Source organism: Drosophila bipectinata, chromosome XL (genome assembly GCF_030179905.1).
Source record: "Drosophila bipectinata strain 14024-0381.07 chromosome XL, DbipHiC1v2, whole genome shotgun sequence".
Lineage (NCBI taxonomy): Eukaryota > Metazoa > Arthropoda > Insecta > Diptera > Drosophilidae > Drosophila > Drosophila bipectinata.
Window position 1 is genome coordinate 3,344,660 of NC_091734.1, and position 22,662 is coordinate 3,367,321.

General features: G+C 49.8%; 8 protein-coding genes across 12 annotated transcripts; 3 read left to right on the plus strand and 5 right to left on the minus strand.

Annotated features, from left to right (window-relative positions):
• The first annotated feature begins 1,045 nt into the window (after positions 1 to 1,045).
• Positions 1,046 to 1,702, plus strand: LOC108134135 (coiled-coil domain-containing protein 86). Its single transcript, XM_017254346.3, has 2 exons — positions 1,046 to 1,268; positions 1,325 to 1,702. Exons 1-2 carry the CDS (start codon positions 1,114 to 1,116, stop codon positions 1,614 to 1,616), a joined length of 447 nt encoding a protein of 148 aa, XP_017109835.2. The 5' UTR covers positions 1,046 to 1,113; the 3' UTR covers positions 1,617 to 1,702.
• Pstk (Phosphoseryl tRNA kinase) lies at positions 1,697 to 2,593 on the minus strand. The gene has a single exon (XM_017254288.3). It carries the CDS (start codon positions 2,591 to 2,593, stop codon positions 1,766 to 1,768), a length of 828 nt encoding a protein of 275 aa, XP_017109777.2. The 3' UTR covers positions 1,697 to 1,765.
• A 106-nt stretch (positions 2,594 to 2,699) lies between these two features.
• Tim9b (Translocase of inner membrane 9b) lies at positions 2,700 to 3,320 on the minus strand. Its single transcript, XM_017254347.3, has 3 exons — positions 3,166 to 3,320; positions 3,008 to 3,103; positions 2,700 to 2,945 (listed from the first exon to the last, which is right to left on the minus strand). Exons 1-3 carry the CDS (start codon positions 3,184 to 3,186, stop codon positions 2,700 to 2,702), a joined length of 363 nt encoding a protein of 120 aa, XP_017109836.2. The 5' UTR covers positions 3,187 to 3,320.
• Positions 3,321 to 3,589: 269 nt separating this feature from the next.
• LOC108134137 (uncharacterized) lies at positions 3,590 to 5,848 on the minus strand. Of its 2 annotated transcripts, XM_017254349.3 has the most exons (7): positions 5,708 to 5,848; positions 5,517 to 5,620; positions 5,392 to 5,463; positions 4,672 to 5,311; positions 4,153 to 4,612; positions 3,873 to 4,080; positions 3,590 to 3,802 (listed from the first exon to the last, which is right to left on the minus strand). In XM_017254349.3, exons 1-7 carry the CDS (start codon positions 5,796 to 5,798, stop codon positions 3,608 to 3,610), a joined length of 1,770 nt encoding a protein of 589 aa, XP_017109838.2. In that variant the 5' UTR covers positions 5,799 to 5,848; the 3' UTR covers positions 3,590 to 3,607. The 2 variants fall into 2 exon arrangements, with proteins under 2 accessions (XP_017109838.2, XP_070136258.1); XM_070280157.1 differs by having other exon boundaries at positions 5,517 to 5,848.
• Positions 5,849 to 6,092: 244 nt separating this feature from the next.
• Positions 6,093 to 7,801, minus strand: Naa20A (N-alpha-acetyltransferase 20 A). The gene is made up of 6 exons (XM_017254350.3): positions 7,542 to 7,801; positions 7,359 to 7,474; positions 7,174 to 7,303; positions 6,977 to 7,113; positions 6,433 to 6,916; positions 6,093 to 6,295 (listed from the first exon to the last, which is right to left on the minus strand). The coding sequence occupies exons 1-5, from the start codon at positions 7,592 to 7,594 to the stop codon at positions 6,825 to 6,827; spliced, it is 528 nt and encodes a 175-aa protein (XP_017109839.1). The 5' UTR covers positions 7,595 to 7,801; the 3' UTR covers positions 6,093 to 6,295; positions 6,433 to 6,824.
• A 640-nt stretch (positions 7,802 to 8,441) lies between these two features.
• MKP-4 (MAPK Phosphatase 4) lies at positions 8,442 to 10,605 on the plus strand. The gene is made up of 4 exons (XM_017254307.3): positions 8,442 to 8,625; positions 8,687 to 8,818; positions 8,876 to 9,631; positions 9,695 to 10,605. The coding sequence occupies exons 1-4, from the start codon at positions 8,493 to 8,495 to the stop codon at positions 9,796 to 9,798; spliced, it is 1,125 nt and encodes a 374-aa protein (XP_017109796.2). The 5' UTR covers positions 8,442 to 8,492; the 3' UTR covers positions 9,799 to 10,605.
• LOC108134115 (pyridoxal phosphate phosphatase PHOSPHO2) lies at positions 10,606 to 11,563 on the plus strand. The gene has a single exon (XM_017254308.3). The coding sequence runs from the start codon at positions 10,613 to 10,615 to the stop codon at positions 11,432 to 11,434; it is 822 nt and encodes a 273-aa protein (XP_017109797.2). The 5' UTR covers positions 10,606 to 10,612; the 3' UTR covers positions 11,435 to 11,563.
• Positions 11,564 to 11,751: 188 nt separating this feature from the next.
• On the minus strand, positions 11,752 to 22,440 carry e(y)3 (enhancer of yellow 3). 4 transcript variants are annotated; one of them, XM_017254303.3, is made up of 12 exons: positions 22,309 to 22,440; positions 18,348 to 20,748; positions 17,185 to 18,286; positions 16,827 to 17,122; positions 15,537 to 15,637; positions 15,315 to 15,470; positions 14,807 to 15,256; positions 14,475 to 14,750; positions 14,135 to 14,411; positions 13,855 to 14,068; positions 13,598 to 13,786; positions 11,752 to 13,540 (listed from the first exon to the last, which is right to left on the minus strand). In XM_017254303.3, exons 2-12 carry the CDS (start codon positions 20,715 to 20,717, stop codon positions 12,822 to 12,824), a joined length of 6,150 nt encoding a protein of 2,049 aa, XP_017109792.2. In that variant the 5' UTR covers positions 20,718 to 20,748; positions 22,309 to 22,440; the 3' UTR covers positions 11,752 to 12,821. The 4 variants fall into 4 exon arrangements, with proteins under 4 accessions (XP_017109792.2, XP_017109795.2, XP_017109793.2 ...); XM_017254306.3 differs by having other exon boundaries at positions 22,199 to 22,429; XM_017254304.3 differs by having other exon boundaries at positions 22,082 to 22,429.
• Between the last annotated feature and the right edge of the window lie 222 nt (positions 22,441 to 22,662).

Below are 22,662 nucleotides of genomic sequence, written 5' to 3' on the forward strand. Positions count from 1 at the left end.
GTTTTTCCTATAGGGCCCAGAGTGATGGCTATATCTTGGCCAATTCTCATCCGATTCCCAAGCGGAGTACCTTAAACGATTTGTGGATCGATTCTCCACCATTCTGCATCAAAATCTCGAGACAAAATATTTTTTCGATTTTTTGTCCATTTTTCCTGATGGACCCCTTGAAAATTGGGTTTTTCCCTATAGGGCCAAGGGGATGGCTATATCTTTCCCAATTCTTATCCGATTCTCAAGCGGAGTACCTTAAACGATTTGTGGATCGATTCTTCACCATTCTGCATCAAAATCCTGAGACAAAATATTTTTTCGATTTTTTGTCCATTTTTCCTGATGAGCCCCTTGAAAATGGGGTTTTTTCCTATGGGGCCCACGGGGATGGCTATATCTTCCCCAATTCTCATCCGATTCTCAAGCGGAGTATCTTAAACGATTTCTGGGTCGATTTGCCACCATTCTGCATCAAAATCCTGAGACAAAATATTTTTTAGATTTTTTGTCCATTTTTCCTGATGGACCCCTTGAAAATAGGGTTTTCCCTGTAGGGCCCACGGGGATGGCTATATCTTTCCCAATTCTTATCCGATTCTCAAGCGGAGTACCTTAAACGATTTGTGGATCGATTCTCCACCATTCTGCATCAAAATCCTGAGACAAAATATTTTTTCGATTTTTTGTCCATTTTTCCTGATGGACCCCTTGAAAATTGGGTTTTTCCCTATAGGGCCAAGGGGATGGCTATATCTTTCCCAATTCTTATCCGATTCTCAAGCGGAGTACCTTAAACGATTTGTGGATCGATTCTTCACCATTCTGCATCAAAATCCTGAGACAAAATATTTTTTCGATTTTTTGTCCATTTTTCCTGATGGATCCCTTGAAAATGGGGTTTTCCCATATATGTTTCGAGAATTAAAAATGTTATATACATAAAAGAATTAAATTTTTCAAAAGATATTTTGCAATAGAAATTCAAATTATATTCTACGCGCCACACGAAAGTGTTATCGAAATCGATAGCCTCACGAAACATATGTTACGAACTATCGATAGACTGGCAGGTAACACGTGTGTTGCGTTTTGTTTGTATTTAGACAACATCTTAGCGAAATGACTAAAACAAAGGCTCCAATCCAAACTACTCCTGCCGAAGGATCTGCGCCTGAGAAGCCAAAGGCAAAATCCAAGAAAGCCGCCAAGCCAGAGGCCAGTATACCACGCGGGCAGCCCAAATCCAATCGGCCCTGGAAGACCCCCAAACAGAAGTAAGTGCATCAAAGATATGAAGCATGGAAACATAACACATAATCCTTCCTTCCAGATTCAGCAAGATCAAAAAGACCATCAACCGAGCCACTTTCGAGAAGAAAACTGCTCTTCGCAACGAACTGCGCTACATTAAGGAAAAATCCAAAGAGATCAAGGACCAACGGAAAGAAGCCGCCGTGCAGCGTCACCAGCGACGCGTGGAGAACGCAGAACGTCGCCTGGCCAACGAGCGACGCTCGGAGGTCGTCCAGGTGATCAAGAATCCGGCAAAGCTGAAGCGCATGAAGAAGAAGCAGATGCGCATGATCGAGAAGCGTGACATCAGCCAAGTCAAGGTGGTCTAAGATGCGGCAGGACGACTTCCCCCTAGTGTTTAACGTGTATTTTTTGCCTAAATAAATCTAGTTCTAGTACAACTAACGAATATGTACATGGCTGTGTATTTATCACTGTGTGAAAGTGTTGCATACAAACGATTTAGTCTATCCTTAGCTTAATTTAACAATTTTACGTAGCAATTCAAGTCTGTCTGCATGCCGTCATCCTCCGCTCGGAAATGCGTCAGTATTTGCTTACGCTGCCCGTTCAATCGACCGCTCGCCTCTTGTTTTTCGCCCGGTTCGGTTAGTCCTTCCATTATTGTCTTTATGCGGGCCCGCAGTAACAGGTCCAGCTGGTGAGCCGTAGACTGTGTGTGTGGCTGTGACTGCACTGGCACTTGTGGCATCTCCCCCGTAGCCCTTTCCAACAGGGTGTCTATGAATCCCATTACAGATAAGCGTGTTGATTCGGAGCTGACGTCGCAAATCTTAAGAGTTTGGCATTCCCAGGCAGCTGAAGATGGCAGCTCCAGCCGGTCTTGCATCTGTCGGATTACGTGATCGGGCACTCTAGTGTTTCCACAGCGCTGAGAGTTGTTCTGTAGACAGGACGAGAGCGAACTGGCCACGTATATCTGTCCGTAAATGCAGCCCTCTGAACGGCTAAGCTGATGGAGTTTGTAGCGCATACTACGGTAGTAGAAGTTGTCGTCGCACAATATTATGTAGTCTGTGTTGCTGCTGTCGGAGGAGGTAGTTCGTGGTACCTGAGCGGGCCACTCAGCAGCATCTTGAATGGCGGAAATGAGTTGTTGGAGGATCCTGAAAACAAGAGCGCGCTGGTCTTTGTAAGCCAGCCGGGTGTCGAGGAGGTCATCATAGCACAAGTGGACGATGTAACGGCCGCGATGGGCACTTTGTTGGCTCACGAGCCAGTTGCAGAGCGAGGATTTGCCCGCCCCCGGCAGGCCAATAAGCGCCAGCAGGGCGATGCGCGGCATGGGGTTTAAGTAATTAAAGAGAAGTGTTCTTGGTTTTGGGGACTGTGCGTGGTGGAGTAGATTAGCTATCTAGGATCGAGAACAACAGCTGCGGAGCGACCAACTGCTACATGGGCAAGTTGCCGGCAGCGTTGGCCGGAACTGGTGTCAGCACCGTTGTTGAACCGGCCTCTTTCAGGCGCTGATCCTCACGCTGGCGTTCCTCCCTTTGCTGCTGCTCCGCCTTACGAGCGTTCTCCTCCACCTCTTCCATGCGTTTGGCGTTTATTGTTGTTTGCACATCCACATATGCCTTCATCATATTCTGGTTGAAACGAGCGAACTTGGTGACACACCTGTCCACACAGACGTCCTAAACGGGATCAGGAAATGTATTTCGTGCCATGCAGATGGGAATATGGGGGTGGTACTTACCTCCTGACCGCCTAGCTCCCGTTGATTCAAGTTATCCACACATCGGCTAAAGCACAACTCCGTCACTTTGTTGTATAATGTAAGAAAGTCCTTGAGCTGGAATGATACGAAGTATATCAGCATTGGTCCGAAAGGGATTTAAGCATTGGGTAGCATACATTACGCAGGTTGGTATCCATGGGTATGCTTTCCAAATTAGTTGAGTTTTAATACACAATTATACAATTTATTTCTCCAAGCCGTCACGTTCGTGACAAAATCAGCTGCTTCTCCTAGAAAACCGATATTAAGTTATCGATAGTGCGTCAATTGGAATGAGCTTTATCGGAGTATCGAAAGCTTTTTTGAAAATATTGTTACTATTTTTTTTAAATCCATAAACCTGCCAAGGTTTAAAAAAAACGTTATCCAAAATTATGAAGCTTTTGGATTAGCGGTTTCTGTTTTTAAATAAAGTAATCTTGTTTACCCTTTTTCCAAATATTTCAGGAATAAAAAATCGACATAATTTTTGATAATTTTTGGAACAGAAGCTTTAGATTTCTTTAAAATATGTTTTTTAAGTAAATACTATTTTTAAAAAATTCAAATATAATGCTTTTATGTAGCCTGTGCCCCTTCTGCGTTGGCGCCATCGGCAGTCGCAGGGCGGCTCTCGCAACTGTCCTCGCCACTGCTCGTGGTGGAGGCACCTTCCTCTGGAGAGGTCTTTGCCGCCTCGTCCGCCTCCTGTTGCGCATCCGTTAGCCCGGCATCCGGCTTCCCACTTTCCTCGGCTTCAGCGCCCTTTTTGTTCTTTAAAAAGAAAGAAAATATAGATTAAAATATTTATATCTTGAGGAAGAAATCCTACTCAACACGATACCTTCTTTCGTTTCTTCGGCTTTTCGGTTTTTACAGCATGAAGTTCGGCCTCTTCCTGCAGAGCGGACTTGTAGTTCGCCGGGAAGAACTGGACGGCCTCCTTGTGACCGATCACAGAGTTGATACTGACATAACTCGGGCCATAGGCTTTCAGTGTGGGGATGGTGGCACTGTTGACCTTGTTGACCTTCAAAACAATCTTATCCGTGCTGCAATGGAAGTTATAGGAATTAGAAAGGATCTGCAGGATCAAGCAGGATTAGTTAGAAGAAGCTACTTACGGCACATAGGGCTTGGCATTGTACTTCTCCACCGAGTTGGCTATGAAGACAGCTGTTTGTGGATTGTCGCTGGTGAAGAATCCATACAGCGGAATGTCCTCCCGGCAGGTTTCGAGGATAAGGGCCAGATCCTTCTTCTTGTAGGCGTCGAAGGTCATCACAATGTGTGGGGGTTCTGGCACAGGATCCGGCGGCAGGAAGGCCGAGGTCTGGCCCCGGAAGTACGTGTAGATGAGAGCCGCATGAGTACGCTGGTCGCTGGGAACCCAAATCGGAGGAATGCGGACGATCTTGGTCTTCTTCGGCTGCTCCTGTTCGGGCTCCGGAGGTGGTGCCGGTTCGGGATCAGTCTCGGGCTCCTCATCGCCAGCCCCACCTTCATTCGGAGTCGAATCGGGGTCCTTCTGTTCCTCGCTATGCTGCTTCATAGCCTCCGCCACAGCTTCCTCGGAAGCAGGATCTGTATAAAGCACATTCGAAAGAGATACAGTTGGACCAAGACTAGGGGGACATACTCACCTTCCGCGGGAAACTCCACTGTAATCTCCAGCGGAACAATCATGGGCGGCACTGTGATCTCCTCTTCGTTGAACTCGTCCGGCGGCTTGATCGTCTCCTTGGTGAGCTCGTGGGCATACTGACGCAGCACGCTGGGTGGGGTACCGAGCACCTCCTCGACCTTCCAGAAGCACATGAGCAGCTCCTTGTCGTACAACTGCTCGATGACCTCCGGAGCCAGTGGGTTTTCTGCAGCAAAGTTCACGGTGGCAAAGTCACTGGGTGTGATTGGGAAGACCTTTCGATCCTTGCACTGGATCTTGAGGGGATCGGCCGGTTCTGAGAGCTTCTTGAACATGTCGCGGTTGACCTGTGGCCCAAACACGGTTATCCCGATATCCGGGAGATTGGCCATGATGCAGTCTGTGACGCTGCTAAGGTACTCCACCCGCTTCCGCCGGCTCTCGGCCAGTTCTATTTCCTGGGCCAGCCGGAGCGCCTTGTTGCGCTCCTCCTGTTGCTCCAGCTCGATGGGTTGGAGCTCGGTGATCTCGTAACCAAAGTGCGACTCCTTGGCCATCGTTGACTGGAGCATACGGGTGATCATGGCCACCAGTTTGGGAACGTCAGTGCCGAACATAATGTTGATGGCTTTTCCATTCTGAAAAGTTGAGAAAACTTACTAGCATGGTGGATCATCCTTTCCCCAAAGAACCAGTCCTAATCTTCGTACATACTCACCGTCACAAACATCCAGGTGGGCTCGCTCTTCTTGTTGAACCTCTCCAAGTAGGAAATGGAGCCCGCCTTGCACTGAAGTTCGGAAAAGAATACTCAGAATTCAGTAGAATGCTCGGACATCTTACGATTGCCAGCTGAAGATTGTCGCCGCCGAGCTCCAGCTTGATCTTCCGCAGGCTGCCCACCATTCCCAGGCACGGACCGCACCATTCCGAATAGATGTCGAGCACTGAACCGGATGGAAGAACAGGCGTTAGGCTATCGGTTAACCCCAGTCCCATTTGTCCCCACACCACACACAGATTATAAGGCATACCCAGTAGCCCCGACCGTAGCAGGAACTTTTCAAACTCCTCGTCCGTGGAGAGGTCCGCCTGGAGCTGTTGCACTCCTCCCTTCTTTGCCATTTTTTGCAGACTAACTCAACCCACAACGGAGTCGTACCCATCGCGGTCAGGACATTTGCAAAAGTATTGATTAAACGACGGTTGCCAGGAGAGTTCCTTGGGGGGATTGCTCACAACAGGGGTCGCCATTAGTGATTAGTACCCTACCACGTTAAGATATAACCTATAACAATAAATTCAATACGTATTTTCTAATTAAAGTTATTTCTTTTTTTTAATTTTTGGAATTTTGTTTGCGACTCCAAAGATAAAGAACCCTTTTCATATCCAAAATGTATCCAAAATAGTTCAAAATTCATTTCTAACATGTATATTTTATAATAGGAGGATGGTTACGGGGGAAGAAAAAAATAAAATAATTTGGAATCGGCTGGCCGATAAACTAAACAAATGTAAACTACGTTGCTTTCTTATGTCTCCTTGGCCATCCAATTGAGTCCAGTATCCCAGTATCAGTGATCTCGGCTCATTTGTCGGCGCAGTTCGCGCATCGTTATCTGCAAGAAACATTCAGATTTATTAGATACATTCGTTAGATACATTATTTTGTTTGATTTGTTCGAATACTGTTGATCGTTAGATACTTTTTGTCATTTACAAATGTTGATGTAAACGTGTCGTTTACGTTATTTACCTTCGAAAGTGTGGAACATTCTTTCAATTACGGTTATTTACTCATCGGCTTAAGAAATCTTTAAATAATTCCAAAGTCAATTGAATTATATAGGTAATAATCGGGTCGAGTTCGTTATGGATCAGACATATTAATACATCTCTTGGGATTGGTGATATGCATGAGAGTATTGTGTGGATATTTTTTGGGAATTTAATTCGCAAGCAGGACAGCGACTAACGTTAAGTTGATGATTGACCACCGGGATTGGTTGGGGCGGTAGGATGTGGAACTGCGGATTATTTACAGGTAAACTGGGCAGCGAATTGATGCGCTCGCGCCCATTTAAACGGTATATCGGGATCTGTTAGACATAAATGCGGATGTGGGCGCTACTGGGTATAGAAGTCGTATCAATTCATATCTATATCTTCCAGTCGTACAGGTTGTGTGTACGGTATGACCGATTTCTTGTTCACGTCCCTCGACAGCGCCTTTCTCATATCTGCAATGGTTCAAAGGTAAGACATCTCAACTAAATGGTGTAACTTATTCTATGGCCTACCATACGCGTCCTCGTCCTGGTCACCCGAGTAATACTCAAGTATCGTCCGGTATATTATGTAGCCGAGATTTTTGTACATGTTGATTGCCACTTGGTTACTCTTGCGTACAAACAAGTCCACAAAATATGCTCGTTTTCTAAAATAATGGGAAGAGTAGGTCAGTGGTAGCCCAGGAACTATTGCGGGAGATGGTTACTTCTCGGATATATCCTCCAGGAAGTTCATAAGCAACACAGCCAGCCCGAGGCGTCGGTAATCGGGTGATACAGTCAGTGCGGTCACATGCCCGTGCCAGTTATCCAGGTGTCCTTCCACCTTGCCCATAACTTAAAGCCAATGTCAATGGTTAAGATATTTTCGCGCTATTTTTTCTATACTTACTGTATCCCATTATCTGGCCGCTGGGCGACTCGGCCAACTGGAAATACTCGGGCCACTTGGCCAGGTACTGAGTATAGAACGACAGCCCATAGGTCTCCGTAAGTGGGTCAAAGTTGCTAGCGAAACATCATGGATGGAAGGAGCTTAATGATTCGCACGTGTTTGTATCTTTCAGCTACTCACACATTGTTGAACTTGAAGAGGTCGTCGCACGTAAATGGTCTAAGAGTAGTCATTCTGCTAAAACTATGGAACTCATTCAGCTATTCCCCAAAATGAAGTGGAATTTCCAATTAATCTCTACCGGCAATGTTCCCGTTGACAGCTGTAACCAATAGAGATGCGCACAAGCCGATATTTCTGTAATCGATAAAATGCGAAGGGCGCGAAAGCTTTCAAATAGAAAACTTATGTGCCAATATTTTTAAAACATTTCCAGGCCAATGAAAATGAAAAAATAATGACAACTTGTTCATTTACTAAAACACTGTTGACAGTGTCCGGGTTTTACAAGGGGTTGGCCCACAAAAATTTCGAAAATTTTTCAAACCTTTTTTCCTTATAGATTTTGATGCAGATTTATAGATAATCGATCCACAAATTGTTTAAAGTACTCTGCTTGAGAATCGGTGGAAAATTGGCAAAGTTACAGGCATGGTTGTGGGGACATGTGGAAATCGCGGATTTTACAAGGGGTTGGCCCACAAAAATTTCGAAAATTTTTGAAAACTTTTTTCTCTATAGATTTTGATGCAGATTTATAGATAATCGATCCACAAATCATTTAAGGTACTCCGCTTGAGAATCGGTTGAAAATTGGCAAAGTTACAGGCATGGTTGTGGGGACATGTGGAAATCGCGGATTTTACAAGAAATGGGATTCCCCATTTCGAAAATTTTTGAAAACTTTTTTCTCTATAGATTTTGATGCAGATTTATAGATAATCGATCCACAAATCATTTAAGGTACTCCGCTTGACAATCGGTTGAAAATTGGCAAAGTTACAGGCATGGTTGTGGGGACATGTGGTTTCCCGCCAAAGTTTGAAACTCATGAAGATGTATAAGCTGGCTGGTCACACTAGGAATGTGGTTTTGGATTCCGCTTCCGATCGATTTCTCAATGAACGAGTAATGCAACAGCCGCAACAGCAGGCTGCTTCGTCCTCGTCGGGGGGCAAGCCCCAGGACTCTGGCACCCTGACACGCGAGGACTTCGACGGCGGTCCCGTGAGCATCGATGAGATCGAGACGGGTCTGTTTCTGGGTAAGATTTTGGATTTCCGTTTCTGGAGGAATCTATGTAGTTACCCTTGCTTCTGTACCAGGCAACCTGACGGCAGCCACTCATATGGAGACGCTGCGTTCCTTCAAGATTTCCCACATACTCACCCTCGACTCGGTACCCCTGCCGCAGCACATCCTGGAGGCCAGCTTTCTCACCACAAAGTACATCCAGAGTGAGCTAATAATCTCGAGATATATTGCATTCCGGCCTAATCATTGTGTCCTTGTAGTTGCTGACATGCCCCGCGAAGACATCCTGCAGCATCTGGAGGGCTGCGTGGAGTTCATCAGCTCGGCCCTGGAGCAGCATGGCAATGTCCTGGTGCACTGCTATTTTGGGGTGAGCCGCAGCTCCTCGACCGTCATCGCGTACATGATGAAGCGCCACAACCTGGACTTCCTGCCCGCCTACGAGATGGTGAAGGCCAAGAGGCGCTTCGTCCAGCCCAACGCCGGCTTTGTCACCCAGCTGAAGCTGTTCCGCCGCATGGGCTGCCGCATCGATCCGGGATGCCAGCGCTACAAGACGCACCGGCTGCGCTTGGCCGGCGAGCAGATGCGAAAGGCCAAGATCTTGCCGCAGAGCTTCCACAGTGTGGTGCGTCCCGATCCGGACATCACCCGCGAAAATCCCGAGCCGATTGTGTTCCGTTGTCGTCGCTGCCGTCGCATCCTGGCCTCCAAATCGAACGTGCTCGAGCACAAGCCACGGGATAGGCCGGCCCAGGAAGCGCCGTCAGCATCAGCCGCCCCAAAGGAGGCCCAGGCGGAGGCCCAAGGCGAACCGCGCATGCTGGAGCAGTTGGCCGAACGGATACGCCAGTCATCGCTGGGATCGCCGGGCCACGAAAGCGGCCCCACCTACTGCCGCAGCATTCTGTTTATAGAGCCCATCGCCTGGATGCATCGCATCATGCTGAACACCCAAGGTCGTCTCCACTGTCCCAAGTGCGAGCAGAAACTTGGCAACTATAGTTGGATCAATGGTTTGGATTTTAACTTATCTTTCTTAATGATTTAATTATAAATTATGTTTTTATTCCTTGCAGCTTGCAAATGTCCTTGTGGAGAGACCATGACGCCAGCATTCTATCTGATACCTTCCAAAGTGGAGCTCTCCAAGGCCGTGCAGAATGTTCAGACTACGGTTTAGAGGTCGTGCTGGAAAGCGAAAGAGATGGCAGTATCATCAGGAGTATGGATTGGGGTGGGGGTTATCTATGGATCATAAGATATCCAAAGTATCGTATCACTTCCACCGATTTTTATTATTTTTTTGCCAGACAGAACCAGTCCTTGCGAGGATCTCTATGTTTCTTGAAGAACTTTTCTTATAAAGAAAGTATTTCTGAAACTGGTAGTTATGGATCTTTAAAGAAAACTATCTCCATTTTTGGGTTTCAAATTATTTGTATCCTATGTGAAGGAATCCCCAAGATATACCATAGAATACCTATTCCTGGAAGTGATTTGTCTAAAATGAATGCTCGGATTGAAGAGCTTGAATTTTTTGTGGGTTGTGACCTTTGACCCAGATCATAAACCAAAAAAACTCCAATTGTTATAGTTAGCCAATAAATTCGCTGATATATGTAGTTAAATATACATACTTGAGATTTGCATTTGCATAGCTTTTTGCATAAATTACCAAAACTATAAATGTATTTACATGTTTTAACTTTTTGGAAAATATTTACGATGAAAATGGATCAAAAAAAAAAAAATTATAATAATAATAATAATAATAATTTTTATTGACAATATTTAAAATTATGCTATTAACGTTGCATGTTCAAGAGTTTTGTGAGAGAAGGGCCATTGTTTTGAAGTGGAACTCGGTTTCCCGGCCACTTGCCACAACATGGCCCCATCGATATCGATGTGCTTTGACCTTTATGTATATGTATATGTGTAAATGAGTGTATTGATATTAAAGTCTAAATCGTTTGTTTTCCATACACGTCTCAATGTTTGTGATCGGCAGGAGCCTCTGGTCGATGAGCCGCCGTCGGCTGGGCTGTGGTCTGTGGAGCTGTCGCAGCCTCAGTGCCGCAGCCAACCAGTGCGGCGCCCCAGTCGTTGCCAATCGTATCCTGGCAGCCGTTGACTTCGACAAGACGATTGTGGAGCGGGACTCGTATCTGACCATCAGTGAACTGCTGCCGGCCGAGAAGCGCGGCAAGAAACTGGAGGATCTGGTGGCCCGTCATGGGTGGACGTCCTTTATCGAGACCGTTCTGAAGCAGTTGTTCTGCGAGCACAAGGTGGACTCGACGGCGGTGGGACGGTGCGTCCGGCTCATGGAACCGGTGCCGGGGATGGTGCGACTGTTGCGGCGACTGGCCAGGGTGCCGGCCCTGGACCTGTGCATCATTAGTGATTCCAATTCGTACTTTATCGGCGAATGGCTGCGTGACCGGGGCATCGAGGATCTCTTCCATGCCGTCTACACCAATCCGGGCTGTGTGCAGGCCAGCGGTGAGCTGTTGGTGCTGCCCTTCGAGGACCAGTCGCAGTGCGACCTCTGCCCGGCCAATCTCTGCAAGGGTGCTGTGCTCCAGCAGTTGATGGACACCGGGCGCTACCAGCGTGTGGTATATGTGGGTGATAGCTGTAATGATTTGTGCGCCATGCAGCGTCTACGGGCCGACGATGTGGCCTGCATCCGACGCGGATACGAGCTGCACGGAAAGATGACCGCCCACGGCAAGGACCTGTGCTGCAAGGTGATCTCATGGCGTACGGGATACGAGCTGGAGGACAATTTGCTATCCAAAATGCTAGCTTGATTATTAATGCTGCTGTTTTATTCGACTTAAAAATAGATCTTTCCATACGTGTACATAATTTGTTACTTAATAAAGGGGGGGAGACTTAACCATTAACTCCATGGAAAAGTAGATCCACCGAGGGCTCAGCTGCACCTGGGCGTGCTTATGTGTTAAATAATCCACTTTCTGTTAAGTAGATGTACTCTCTAGTAGTTGGGGGCGGGGGCGGGGGGGCTTACTAACTTCTAACGATCGCTATTACGGCTGCGGCGGTATCAGAACTCTCTATCTCTCTCTTTCTTTCTATATATCCTGCCTTCTTGCACCCCGGATCCTTTTCGCGCCAAAATAGTTCTGTTCTTGTGCTTTTTTTTTTTTTGTTTCTTATCCTAAAGATAGTACAATATATATATAGATATATATATATATATATAGCTTTTTTGCGTGTGTGTGAGAGTGTATGGTGTGGGTGTGGTGTTTTTAGCATAAATTACATATATAATACATCCTTAACCGTGCAGTAGCAGTTGCAGCAGCAGAGCAGAGCATCCTGCCTGAACGGATAATGTCAAGCTTGAGACTCAAGCCTCCTTTTACTTAGTTAGTTAGTATACCTAGTTCTTATTACTAAAAATACATATACATGATGAAAAATTCGGCTCATAAGATACACAAAATCAATAAAGTAGTTTCGCTTCGCTTATTCTTGTATATATAGAAACGTAAATAATGTATATATATATATATAATAGATATAGTACAGAGGTTAGGGGGGATTATTAAAGGCTGAGACTAAACGACATCTTTAAACTTAATCATAACGCACTATTTGGTTACAAAAAAAAGTACAAATACAAAAAAAATAGAAAATATATAAAAAAAAAATGTGTAACGTGAAACAGGGATGTGGATGAGGGACACAAAGGACAAGGATTTGATGCTAGTATCGGTTAGATTAGCATTAACAACTCAACTAATATAGACTAAGGTGCGTAAATAAAAACTTAATACATTATGACTTAAGTGCTAGTTGATTCAAAAATTTGACAAAAAAGGATTAAAATTAATATGCTCCCCTCTGGTTGTGTGCTTGTCATGTGTGTGTGTGTGTTAGATGTGTGTATGTGTGTGTAAGTTAAGTAACATAACTATAATTGGTATATATGCTTATCGCAATACCTGGTACTGACAATAAAGTAAAAAAAAATTATAGCTTAGATAGTTCCCTTTTGTCAGGTTCCTCTTCTCTATCCATCTCTCTTCCTGGTTGCCATTATTAATACTATGCATTTGTATACATATATATATATATATATATGCATGTGGGTGTGTGGGTGGGAGCCGCGTCCGGCGCTTACTATAAGTCCGTTAATGTGCGTTTGGCACAATAACGTATAACCCCCACTCAGGCAACAACCGGCGGCGGTGCTATGCCGATTGGCGTCGTGGACGTGGCAGGCGATGCTCCTCCGGACGCGGCAGTGCTTGGTGGTGCTGTTGCTGCTGCTCCTGCTCCCGCTACTGCTGTCGTTGTTGCCGAAATGGTTGTCGTTGTCGTTGCTGTAGATGCTGTAGACTCTTCAGTTCCGTTTCGGCTTAAGCTGCTGCTGCACTGCATCGTACTAATGGTGACTGGCGTGCCCTGTGGCCTTCGACTTATCGTTGCGACCGTTGACGGCAAAGGACTCATCGATGTCGGCACCACCTCCAGCATAACGGGCGGCGATGCACTGCTTACCGCCGCCAACTTGGGACTTGGAGCCTCCCCCGGCGACAGATCGGGACCGCCATTGAGCGTCGGACTGGGACTCGGGTCAGGGACAGACAATGGTGCCGGACTGGAGTCCCTGCTCGCCGGCAAGGAGGACTCGGCTGCTGCCAGTGCAGCCGCCTGGGCGTTGGCGGCCTTGGTTTTCGCGCACGGGGCACAGAACATGGCGGAGTGCTCGCGCAATTTGGTGACATGGTCGGTGCGGTATTCGTGCACCCACTTGGCTCGCTTGCCGCGCGGCGAGTTCTTTCCGCGCTCCCCACCCGGCGACGCTGCTCCAACTTGGGACAAGCCCTCGGGACGTGTAGCTCCGCATCGCATGCACACGCAACACCGTTCGCAGCTCCAGCGACCTTCGGAGAAAGTATACGTCACTTTGGGTTCTTTTGGGGATAAGTCAGAACACTCACCATCTGGCACCGTCCTCAGCCCCAGGCAGTAGATGTGATAGCCTCGGTCGCACTGCTCACAGAAGAGCATCTTGCCAGGCCTTTGGTTGCTCCGGCACTTGATGCAGCACTTGCATCCGGCACACTGCCAGTTGTAGTTTCGCACACGTCCCACCATGCGCTGCGGCATATCGATACAGCTTGGATGAACTGTAACAGGATGGAGAGGGTGTTGGGTTAGCATGGAGTACAGTGAGGAGGACGGCAAATCCACTTACCTCGCCGTCGGCAGCTGTAGCAGCGAATGAAGGCCTCGGGCATGTCCCTGGCATTGCGATGCTGGCTGCGCAGACAGACCCCGCAGTTAAGAAGCCTGCTGGCTTGGGAGGAGGCGCGTCCGGCTTCATCGTCGCTGGCAGCACTGCTCGAGGCACCCAGAGAGTTGCAACTGCTCGTGGAGGAGCTACTGCAGTCGCTGTCATCGCCGCTATCCTGTAAGGCCAAATGGAATGGATGAGAAAAGGTTTAAATCTCTCTCTTCTCTAATGAAGGACTCACCGTATCACTGCTGCTGGCATTGCCGCTGGAGGCGGATGAAACTGATGCTGCGGAGGAAGTACTGCCATTGCTGGCGCTACGCGTCTTGTCCGACTGCTGGCGGAGCGCTCTCCTGCTGCGGCGAACCGGCACCGGCGCCTGGGTCTTAGCTGTCGCGACTTCTGGCTCCTTGGACACAGTCGCCTCATCGCCGCTGGACTCCGGGCTGATGCGCTGTTGCAGCTCTGCCTCCTGATCAGTCGACGGCAGGTCCAGCGCTGTGTCCAACGGGTAGGCTCTGGCAAGTGGAAAGAAATCAATCAGAGGGCTGTGAATCAAGGCAGGAATAAGGGAAACTCACCTGAGCTCGGCGGGCTTGAAAACTCTGTAGGCGAAGGAGAACTGGTCCGGGACCACGGTCAGAGGATACGCGTAGTCCGAGCTTCGGAAGGCCTGGTCGTAGACGCGGGGCGAAACAAGAGTCGGTGGAGCCTCCATGTTCTCCGCCTCGGCCGCCGCCCGCACATAGTTCGATATGGAGCGCTGGAGGCGAGTGCAGAGGGGCGCCGTCCTATGCTGCGGCTGATTCATGGTGAACGTCTGCAAGTCCAGGCAGGCCAGGCGTTCCTCTTTGCGGCTGAAGCGAGAATCTTTCGTTAGAATCTATAGGAGGATTATCCAAAGAGTGCTTACGTTTTGTTGAAGTAGACATTCCATTTGCTGGCCGAAAGCATGGCTCGGTCGCGGGCTTGCAGGCCTCGAGAGGCGCCCACGGTCAGGCCCAGCGCCTTCTGCTTGGCCTCGATTTCGCGCAGGTGCTTCAATCGGATGTACTCCTTGTACTCCTCGTACTTGTCATAGAAGTCAGCATACATGATGTCCAGGATGTCCGACGCCCAGACGGCCGTGATGCCCAGATCGCACATCTTCTCGCTGACCAGCCCCTTCTCCTGCAGCCAGTTGCGCTCCTCCATATCGACGGCACGCCGCGGCAGATCAGGATACTTGCGCTTAAAGCTGGTTATGCCGAGATAGAGGGCCACCTGCTCCTGAATCATGAACGTGTCACGATTCTTCGACGGACAGCAGCCCTTGGGTGGCGGCCAGTCGTACTCGGCAATGCTGGAGGCACTGTAGTCGGTACTGCAAGTGGATTTCTTGAGTTTCGGTTTCTTGACATAACTTGACTTGATTTTCTTACTCTTCGGCCACACAGATCTCCATTTTCTTTTTCTTTGGACGTTTTTGCGATGAGCTAATGATGGTGTCCACAGACTGGCCCTGGTTGGAGTCCAACAGGCTGGCATTGCTCACCATGGACGACTGTGACTCCTCATTATTGAGGAAATCGGGTTGCCTAAGGATTACAGACAAAGTGTTATAGTTTTCTTATGGAAATGGTTATAGTACTAGCAGGGCTTACTTCTGTGGCGTTAGAGGAGGTTCCATAAGGCTGCTCATCGACTGCATGCTGTTGCTAAGATCCGCGCTCATGCGCGTGTCCTCCTCGAACACTTGCGGCGACTGGAAAATATCAAAATAACATAAATAAATATAATTATATCTTATAATTTTTATTAAAATATTTAAACATTAAACTATTAACTAGATTGGTCTGCTCTGGTCTGGTCATATGGTAGCTTAACCATATGACAGGATATTTTGATTTCTTGCGTGATTGGACTTGCCGAAACGGAAACTCCTGATGGCATTGCCAGCTTTTATGCCAACTGCTGAGCTTTGTCGCTGAGAGAAAGAGAGAGCCCAGCTAAGAGAGAGCGTGTGCAAGAGAGCATCACACAAATAAAAAAAAAACCAGCAAGAAGAAGAAGAAAAGCGGCAATAGCAGCAGGTGTGGTGAAGGTGGACTGGTAGTAGCAGCGAATCAGTACACGTACCACCACATGTAAGCTTTCAGAACCCACACACTAGCACACACACACACACCTGAATATGCACATGCACACTAACACACACACACACACCAAAGAGAGCCAAACAAAAAATTCAGCTGATTAAAATCGCAGGTGAAGCCAAAGCCAACAATTGCAGCGGCTGCGCTGCGCTGCGCTACGCTACTTCTTCTCTTCTTCTTGCCTTACTGCCCTCCTGCTGCTGCTACTGTTAGTGCTTCTTCTTCTTCTACGGTTGTTGTTGTTTTTGTTGCACTCACACTAACTTAGGCTAATATAGAAAGCATTGGTAATGAATTCATGACATGGCGCGCGCCTTTGATTTAAAGTACGACACGTTAGCCGCCTCTCGTGCTGTGCTGGTGCTGGTAGCTGGTGGCTGGCTGGCTGGTGCTGGTTCTGGTGCCATTCTGCCGTTTAGCCAGCATTTACGTAACGCCAAGCAAAACATAAACAACCAGCAGCAGCAGTGCAGTTCCGAGGTGCGACCTCCTCGAAGTATCATTACTACTATATAATCTAGATTCTAGCTCCTAGAACCATTTTCCACTTTCCCATGGAAGTATTTTTTATTGGAAAGGTCAGTTAGGTTTCTTGACATGGAAATGGTATTTTAATACCAAAAGTTAGTATTCGAAAGCTTCCATTAACGGGACATGGTGAGCATGATAGGACTTGTTCGAAAAGGAAACTCCAAATGGCATTGCCAGAATAAAATAAAAGGTAATCTTAATCTTTTCTTAATTATTAATTTTAAATCTAAATTATTAAATAAAAAAAACCCTAAAAATTCTACTTACTGGGCTGAAGAGTCCTTTGAGCCGTTCCGGATCGGGCGTGTGCTTCAGACCGCCCACGCAGCGCGGCCGGCTCATGGCAATGGCCTTCGCCACGGCGCTGGCTCCTCGACTCATCCGCGGGGCCCTCGGCTGGGAGTTTGTGGAGGAGAGGCCGGCACCGCCACTACCACCGCCTCGGTTTGACGAGGAAGACCCGTTATTGCTGCCCCGGCTGCCGCCCCTGGAGCCTCGGCCACGTCCGCGACCCCGTGTGGGAGTCGGTGTGGAGAGCACCGGCATCGTGGACACAGATTCATCTAAAATAGAAGATGATGAAGGTTAAAATAAGGCATGTAAGAAGATATACCACTCAGCTCACCTCCAGAGTTGTCCAGGGCACTGTTGTAGTTGTCCTCCTCATGGGAATCCGCTTGGCTGCCACCGGCACTCCCGCCGCTGGTGCTGGAGGGGCGGGGCGAGCGCAGCTGCTGGGTGGCCATGATGGAGGAGAAGTCGTTTGGCTGGAAAATAACGTCCTTGAGGCGGTCCGAGGACGACAGAATCGTCGTGGGCGGCAGCATGGAGCTGCTCCCACTGCCACTGATTCCGCTGGCCGTCTGATGGGCCCCCGGAGCGCCCGAAGACGTCGACGAGCTGGACGAGCACATGGTCAGATCGATTTGTGCCGCCAATGCGAAGATGCTGGTACTGTTGTTGTTGTTGTTGGACTCGGCATCGGAGCCACCGAAGTTGACGAGCATGGGTGGCGGCGGCGGCGGAGGCAGCTGGCTGGCCTGGGCATTGGCTTTGCTCTGGCGCTTCCTGGTGGCCTTTGGGGTGGCCTGCTGGCTGGGCGTCACGGTGCGCCGCGACGCTCTCAGTTGGCGGTCGCGGCGCGTCGGTGTCTCCACAATCCCAGCCGGCTCATCCTCCGCGATAGCGTTCGGCTCCCCCACGCCAGCACCGACCACTGACGCCGCATCCGGCAGCTGATCCTGGCTGACCATGTCGATGGCCAGGCGCTTGCGCAGCAACTGCACCCGCCGCGACTTCACCTCCTGCGGCGTGTCCGTGGGCGTGTACTGGTTGGGCAAGTTGGCGGGTTCGATGACGCTCTGATTCTGGACCCGCTTCGGCCGGCCCCTCCGCTTTCCGGTGCTGGCCGGTGTTGGTGCCTGCGAGAGCTGACTGCTCGCCAGATCCATGGGATCCTGCGCCTTGGCCTCGCCAATATCGTGCTCCGGATACGTGGCCACCGTTCCGTTCTGCTCCGGCAGAGCCACCGGCGGCTGTTGAGTTGACGGGAAGATGGGATCCTCCATCTCCGTGTTGAGGATGCGCTCGTGCTTCTGTTTCCGCGACCGATGCGAGTGTGGTGGCGTCGAGAGCTCCACATTGGATTTCTTGACCGGATCGTGGCAGTTCTGCATGGGCTGGTCGTTCTCGTCGTTATCCATCCGCCGCTGCTTGTTGGGCGGAACCTGTAGACGGTGGAGGAGTGTCATTAGTAGCTGCGAGGTCAGGAATCTTAGAAATACTTACGCCACTGCTGGGAGATTCGTTGCCCGCACTGCTGGTCCGTTTCAGGTGGTTCTCGTTATTGTTGTCCACCTCCTGGAGGTCGTCCTCGGGCTGCTGGTCCTTGCGGTTGACCGGATGGTGGTTGTTGAGGACCTGGCTGTCCAGATGCTCGTCCTCCATGTACGTGATGTGGGGACTACCTTCCGGCGTGTCCAGTATCTCGATGGGGGCGCCAATAGAATCGCCCTCCGAGGTTGCCACCGCTTCCGCTGCTGCAGCGCCAGCTCCACCGCCACCGTTGGCCAGCAACCGTTCCGTCAGCTGCGGATACCGGCTGGAGTTGCTCTTCGGCGAGGCCGTGGCGAAGCTCTTGGGCGGGGCGGTTAGCTGACTGAGAAGTATGGTCGAGTTGGGCGAGGAGGAGGCTCCAACGCCGCCGTCGGCCTTCATCCGCAGGCAATCGATGAGATTGGCTGGCCGGGATTGGGCCGGCGAAATCCGACCGGAGAAGTTATTCGTGACGTGGGCCGGCGAGGAGCCCGGCGACGGGGACGACGTAAGGTCCACCATTTCCACAACGTTGTGCTGCGCCGCCGGCAGCTGGACAGGATTCGGTTGTTTTCCAGCCTTGCTGGCTTTACTCGCGGCACTACCGGCGATTCCGTTGCTGGGCGGCAGATCTGATCGGTGGAACATCTGCGGGTCGTGCTCCTTCGACAGCGACTCATCGATGTCCATGTCGTCCGAGTTGCGACGCCCCTCGTCCGCCGCCGCCGCCGCCGCCGCTGCCTGGTCGGCGTCCAGGTCGGAGAAGCCGCAGAATTCCTGGCTGCTGCTATTCGACTCCATGCCGTTGGTGATTAGGGCCGGGGCGGGCGTGGGCGCGGCCGTAGCCAGCTTGGAGGCGGCGGAGGGCAGCTTCTCCTCGAGCACGGCGCGCACCTTGTGCTTGGGCGAGCACAGATTCTTGATGGTGAGCTTGGGCAGGGGCTGGAGCTGTTCCAGGGGCTTGCCGGACGCATCGTCCTCGGTCAGATCGATGGACTTGGTCTTGATGGTCAGCTTGGGTATGCTCTGGGCGTTGCTCAGGTCGTGCTTCATGATCACGGTGTGCATGTGCTGCTGCTCCTGCCCCCCACCGCCGCCACCGCCGCCGCCCGTTTTGATTGTTAACTTTGGTATCTGCTGCTGGTGGGGATGCTCTTCGCTGCTGCTGGTGATGCAGCTGCTTCCGGACAGCGTTGTCTTGATCATTAGCTTGGGCACCGTCTGCATCTCGGCGAGCGAAGACGACGACGACGACGAGGATGATGAGGAGGCCGAAGAGGAGGAGGCAGAGGCGGGCGATAGGCTGGACAGATGGGCGTCGTTCTTAGACGGCAGAGCTGCTGTCGCCGATCCAGCTCCTGATCCCGAATTGGATCCAGAGGCGGCGGGATTCTCGGGCAACTTAATGGTCAGCTTGGGCACCACGCTGCCCACTCGCTCCTCGTTGGCGGCACGGATGGTCAGCTTTGGCACTATGTGCGGGGTGCTCCGTGGATGCTGGGCCAGGCTGCTGGCCACCTCGTCCTCGGCGCAGGACGACGAACACGACGAGGCGTCCGCATCGGAGGCGTCCTGCGGCTTGGCCACGCCTCCGTCGCTGGACAGCTGAATACGCAGTGGCTCGACGCGCCTCTCGTCGCCACCGGGCTGAGATTCATTTAGATTTGAGTTGGGAGCGGCTGCGACGTGCTTCGAAAGCTTCAAGATGATCTTGTGTCCGTCCCGCTCCTCGCCCTTTACGTCGATCGCCGTGGCAGCCATCGCCGGTCCTCCTCCTCCGGCCGCGGACGATGCGGCTTCTGTTGCTGTTGTGCTTGCTGATGGGGCTGCTGACGCTGATGCTGTGACTCCAGTGGTGCCTGGAGCATCGTCGCGAGACGTAGCCAGTGATAGCGGATGCGGATGCGTCGACGGTGGCTGCGGCTGTGGCGGCGGCGACGCTGTAGTACTAGTTATATGCCCGGGCTGATGATGACGCCGTCGATGCAGTGCCTCCTGCCGCTGCTGGTGTTGCTCCTGCTCCTGCTCCTGGTCCTGACCCTGGTCCTGGTCCGGCTCGTGATCCGCATTCAGTTGCTGCTCTCGCTGTGCCGGGGATGACGTGGAGCTGACCCGCTGCTCCTCTTCGCTACTGTTCGTGGTGCTCTCAGTGGCTCCTCCGGATTTTATATTTGAATTGCTAGTGACGCGTTGCTCCGTGGTCGTGGTTGCTCCTGCTGTTGAGGATGCTGGTGCTGATTCAATTGATGCTGGTATTCCGGTTCCTGTTACTGTTACTGTTCCTGTTCCCGATCCTGATGACGATGTCGCTGCTACCATCTGCTGCTGACGTAAATCATTCATTGCTATATTCAGTTGTCCAGTGGCCGTCAGCCTGTAACATTAAGGTTTTTCATTATTCCACAGGATCTTGACCCACTTGGACACATGATGGACCCCAATTTCAAGGGTTAATGACCTCTGATCTCTCACACATACACTAGCAGGGGCACGGGTGCAGATCAAAGAATGAAAACCGGACTAAGTGGAGGATCTAATTTTAGCCGATATCCAAAATAATAGAACCGGAGCTGGAGATTCAAGGCATTTGCTGGAAGGCACTTTCCAGAGCTATTCCTTTCCAGGCACAGGCACAGGCACAAGCAAGCATCGATGAACAAAATTGCCGCGCAAACTCCCAGCCGAATAACAACATTTAATAAATAAGCGTTGAAAACATGCGCACACAGCTGTCGGACGGACAGACGGACGGATGGATGGTCGGAGGGACGGCCGGACGGAGCACTAGAATGGTGGATAGAGGGTAAGAGTCGGCAAGCAGGCACTCAGGCAGCCAGAGAGAGAGAGAGCGAGAGAGAGAGCGCTAGCGAGAGAATGGGTGAAGAAGCAATGCTGAGGAAGCCGCCACGAACCACGGCCTGCTGGTGTATATGTTGGCAACACTGTCGCCGCACGGGCAAATTCACCACACTGACCGACGAACCCACCACAGTCGCGCCGCTGTTGCCGCCTGCCCTGCCGCTTCTACGCTTTGCTCTGCTGCTACTGCTGCTGGTGCTGCTGCTGCATGGAGAAAATACATACACAAATGCAAGGGGGTCGCACACATGCACATATTCTCTAAATTGGTTAAAACGAAACTAGCATGCATGCCCTCTCTCTCTCTCTCTAGGGCAATGAAAAATTTCAGTGCGTCAACATCAACAACTCGAAATATTAGCAAGCTTCATCAGCTAGAGTCTCAGTCTCAATGCAGAAAACAGAAACAGAAACCGAAACCGACGGCAACAACAGCAACAGAAAACGACGCCGAAGCCCTGACCCAACAACAACCACAAACTCACCATGCGGCAAAGTCGTCGGTCAGAGTCAGACAAAAGAAGATGGAGTAGAAGAGACGACTGAGCGCCTGCTTCTCTGCATGCACAATTCGCGATTCGTGCGATGGCTATTCCCTGCTGCTGCTGCTGCGGCTGCTACTTCTGTTGGTGGCATGCTCCATGTTTATCAATGCAAGCGTTTGCTCGCACGCTAGGCAAATTCTGCCGCACTTATGGGGTGCTAATGTTGTGTCTTAGGCGGTTGTGTTCGGCGGTAAACGGGTGGTAATAAAACACTTTTTCTTATATTTTTTTTTATTTTTTGAAACACTCGAAAGACTGAGAAGACTGTAGGCACACACACACACACACTCTGATACTACTTACTACCACAACTACAGCAGACAACACACACACACACAAGCACACACACGCTCGCGCTCTCGGCTGCCTTTGCCGTTGTCCCACTTTCCGTGTATTGGTTTCGTACACTTTTCCACGCACTTTTAACGATTCGGGAACGGGCACTGGCACTGGCAGTAAGACAACGCATTTAATGCTAGTTGAACGCCAAAAAAATATCCACTCGCTGCCCCGGTAGCTTGAATACATACGCAGACTTGTTCAGCGCGCGTCGAACATTCTTAGGAATTCATTATTGAACGGTATGATCTGCTTCGCCTGTCTGCTTATGTTTTTTTCTTTTCGATTCCGAGGTACTAATGAAAATGTACTGTGTGACCAGACCTCATTTCCATCTAAATCTGGTTATCGTCTGGAATTTTATCAGTGCATGCTTTGGGCACACTATTTTTGGCCAATAGGGTTGATTCAATATTAATTAAATATCTTATAACTCAAGTTTTCCTTTTTAAAAATTAATTAACATGCTATTAATATTGCCTCATGAAAATATATTTTATATAATTAAAAGATTAATTAAATTTAGATCACTTAGTTGTCTCTTG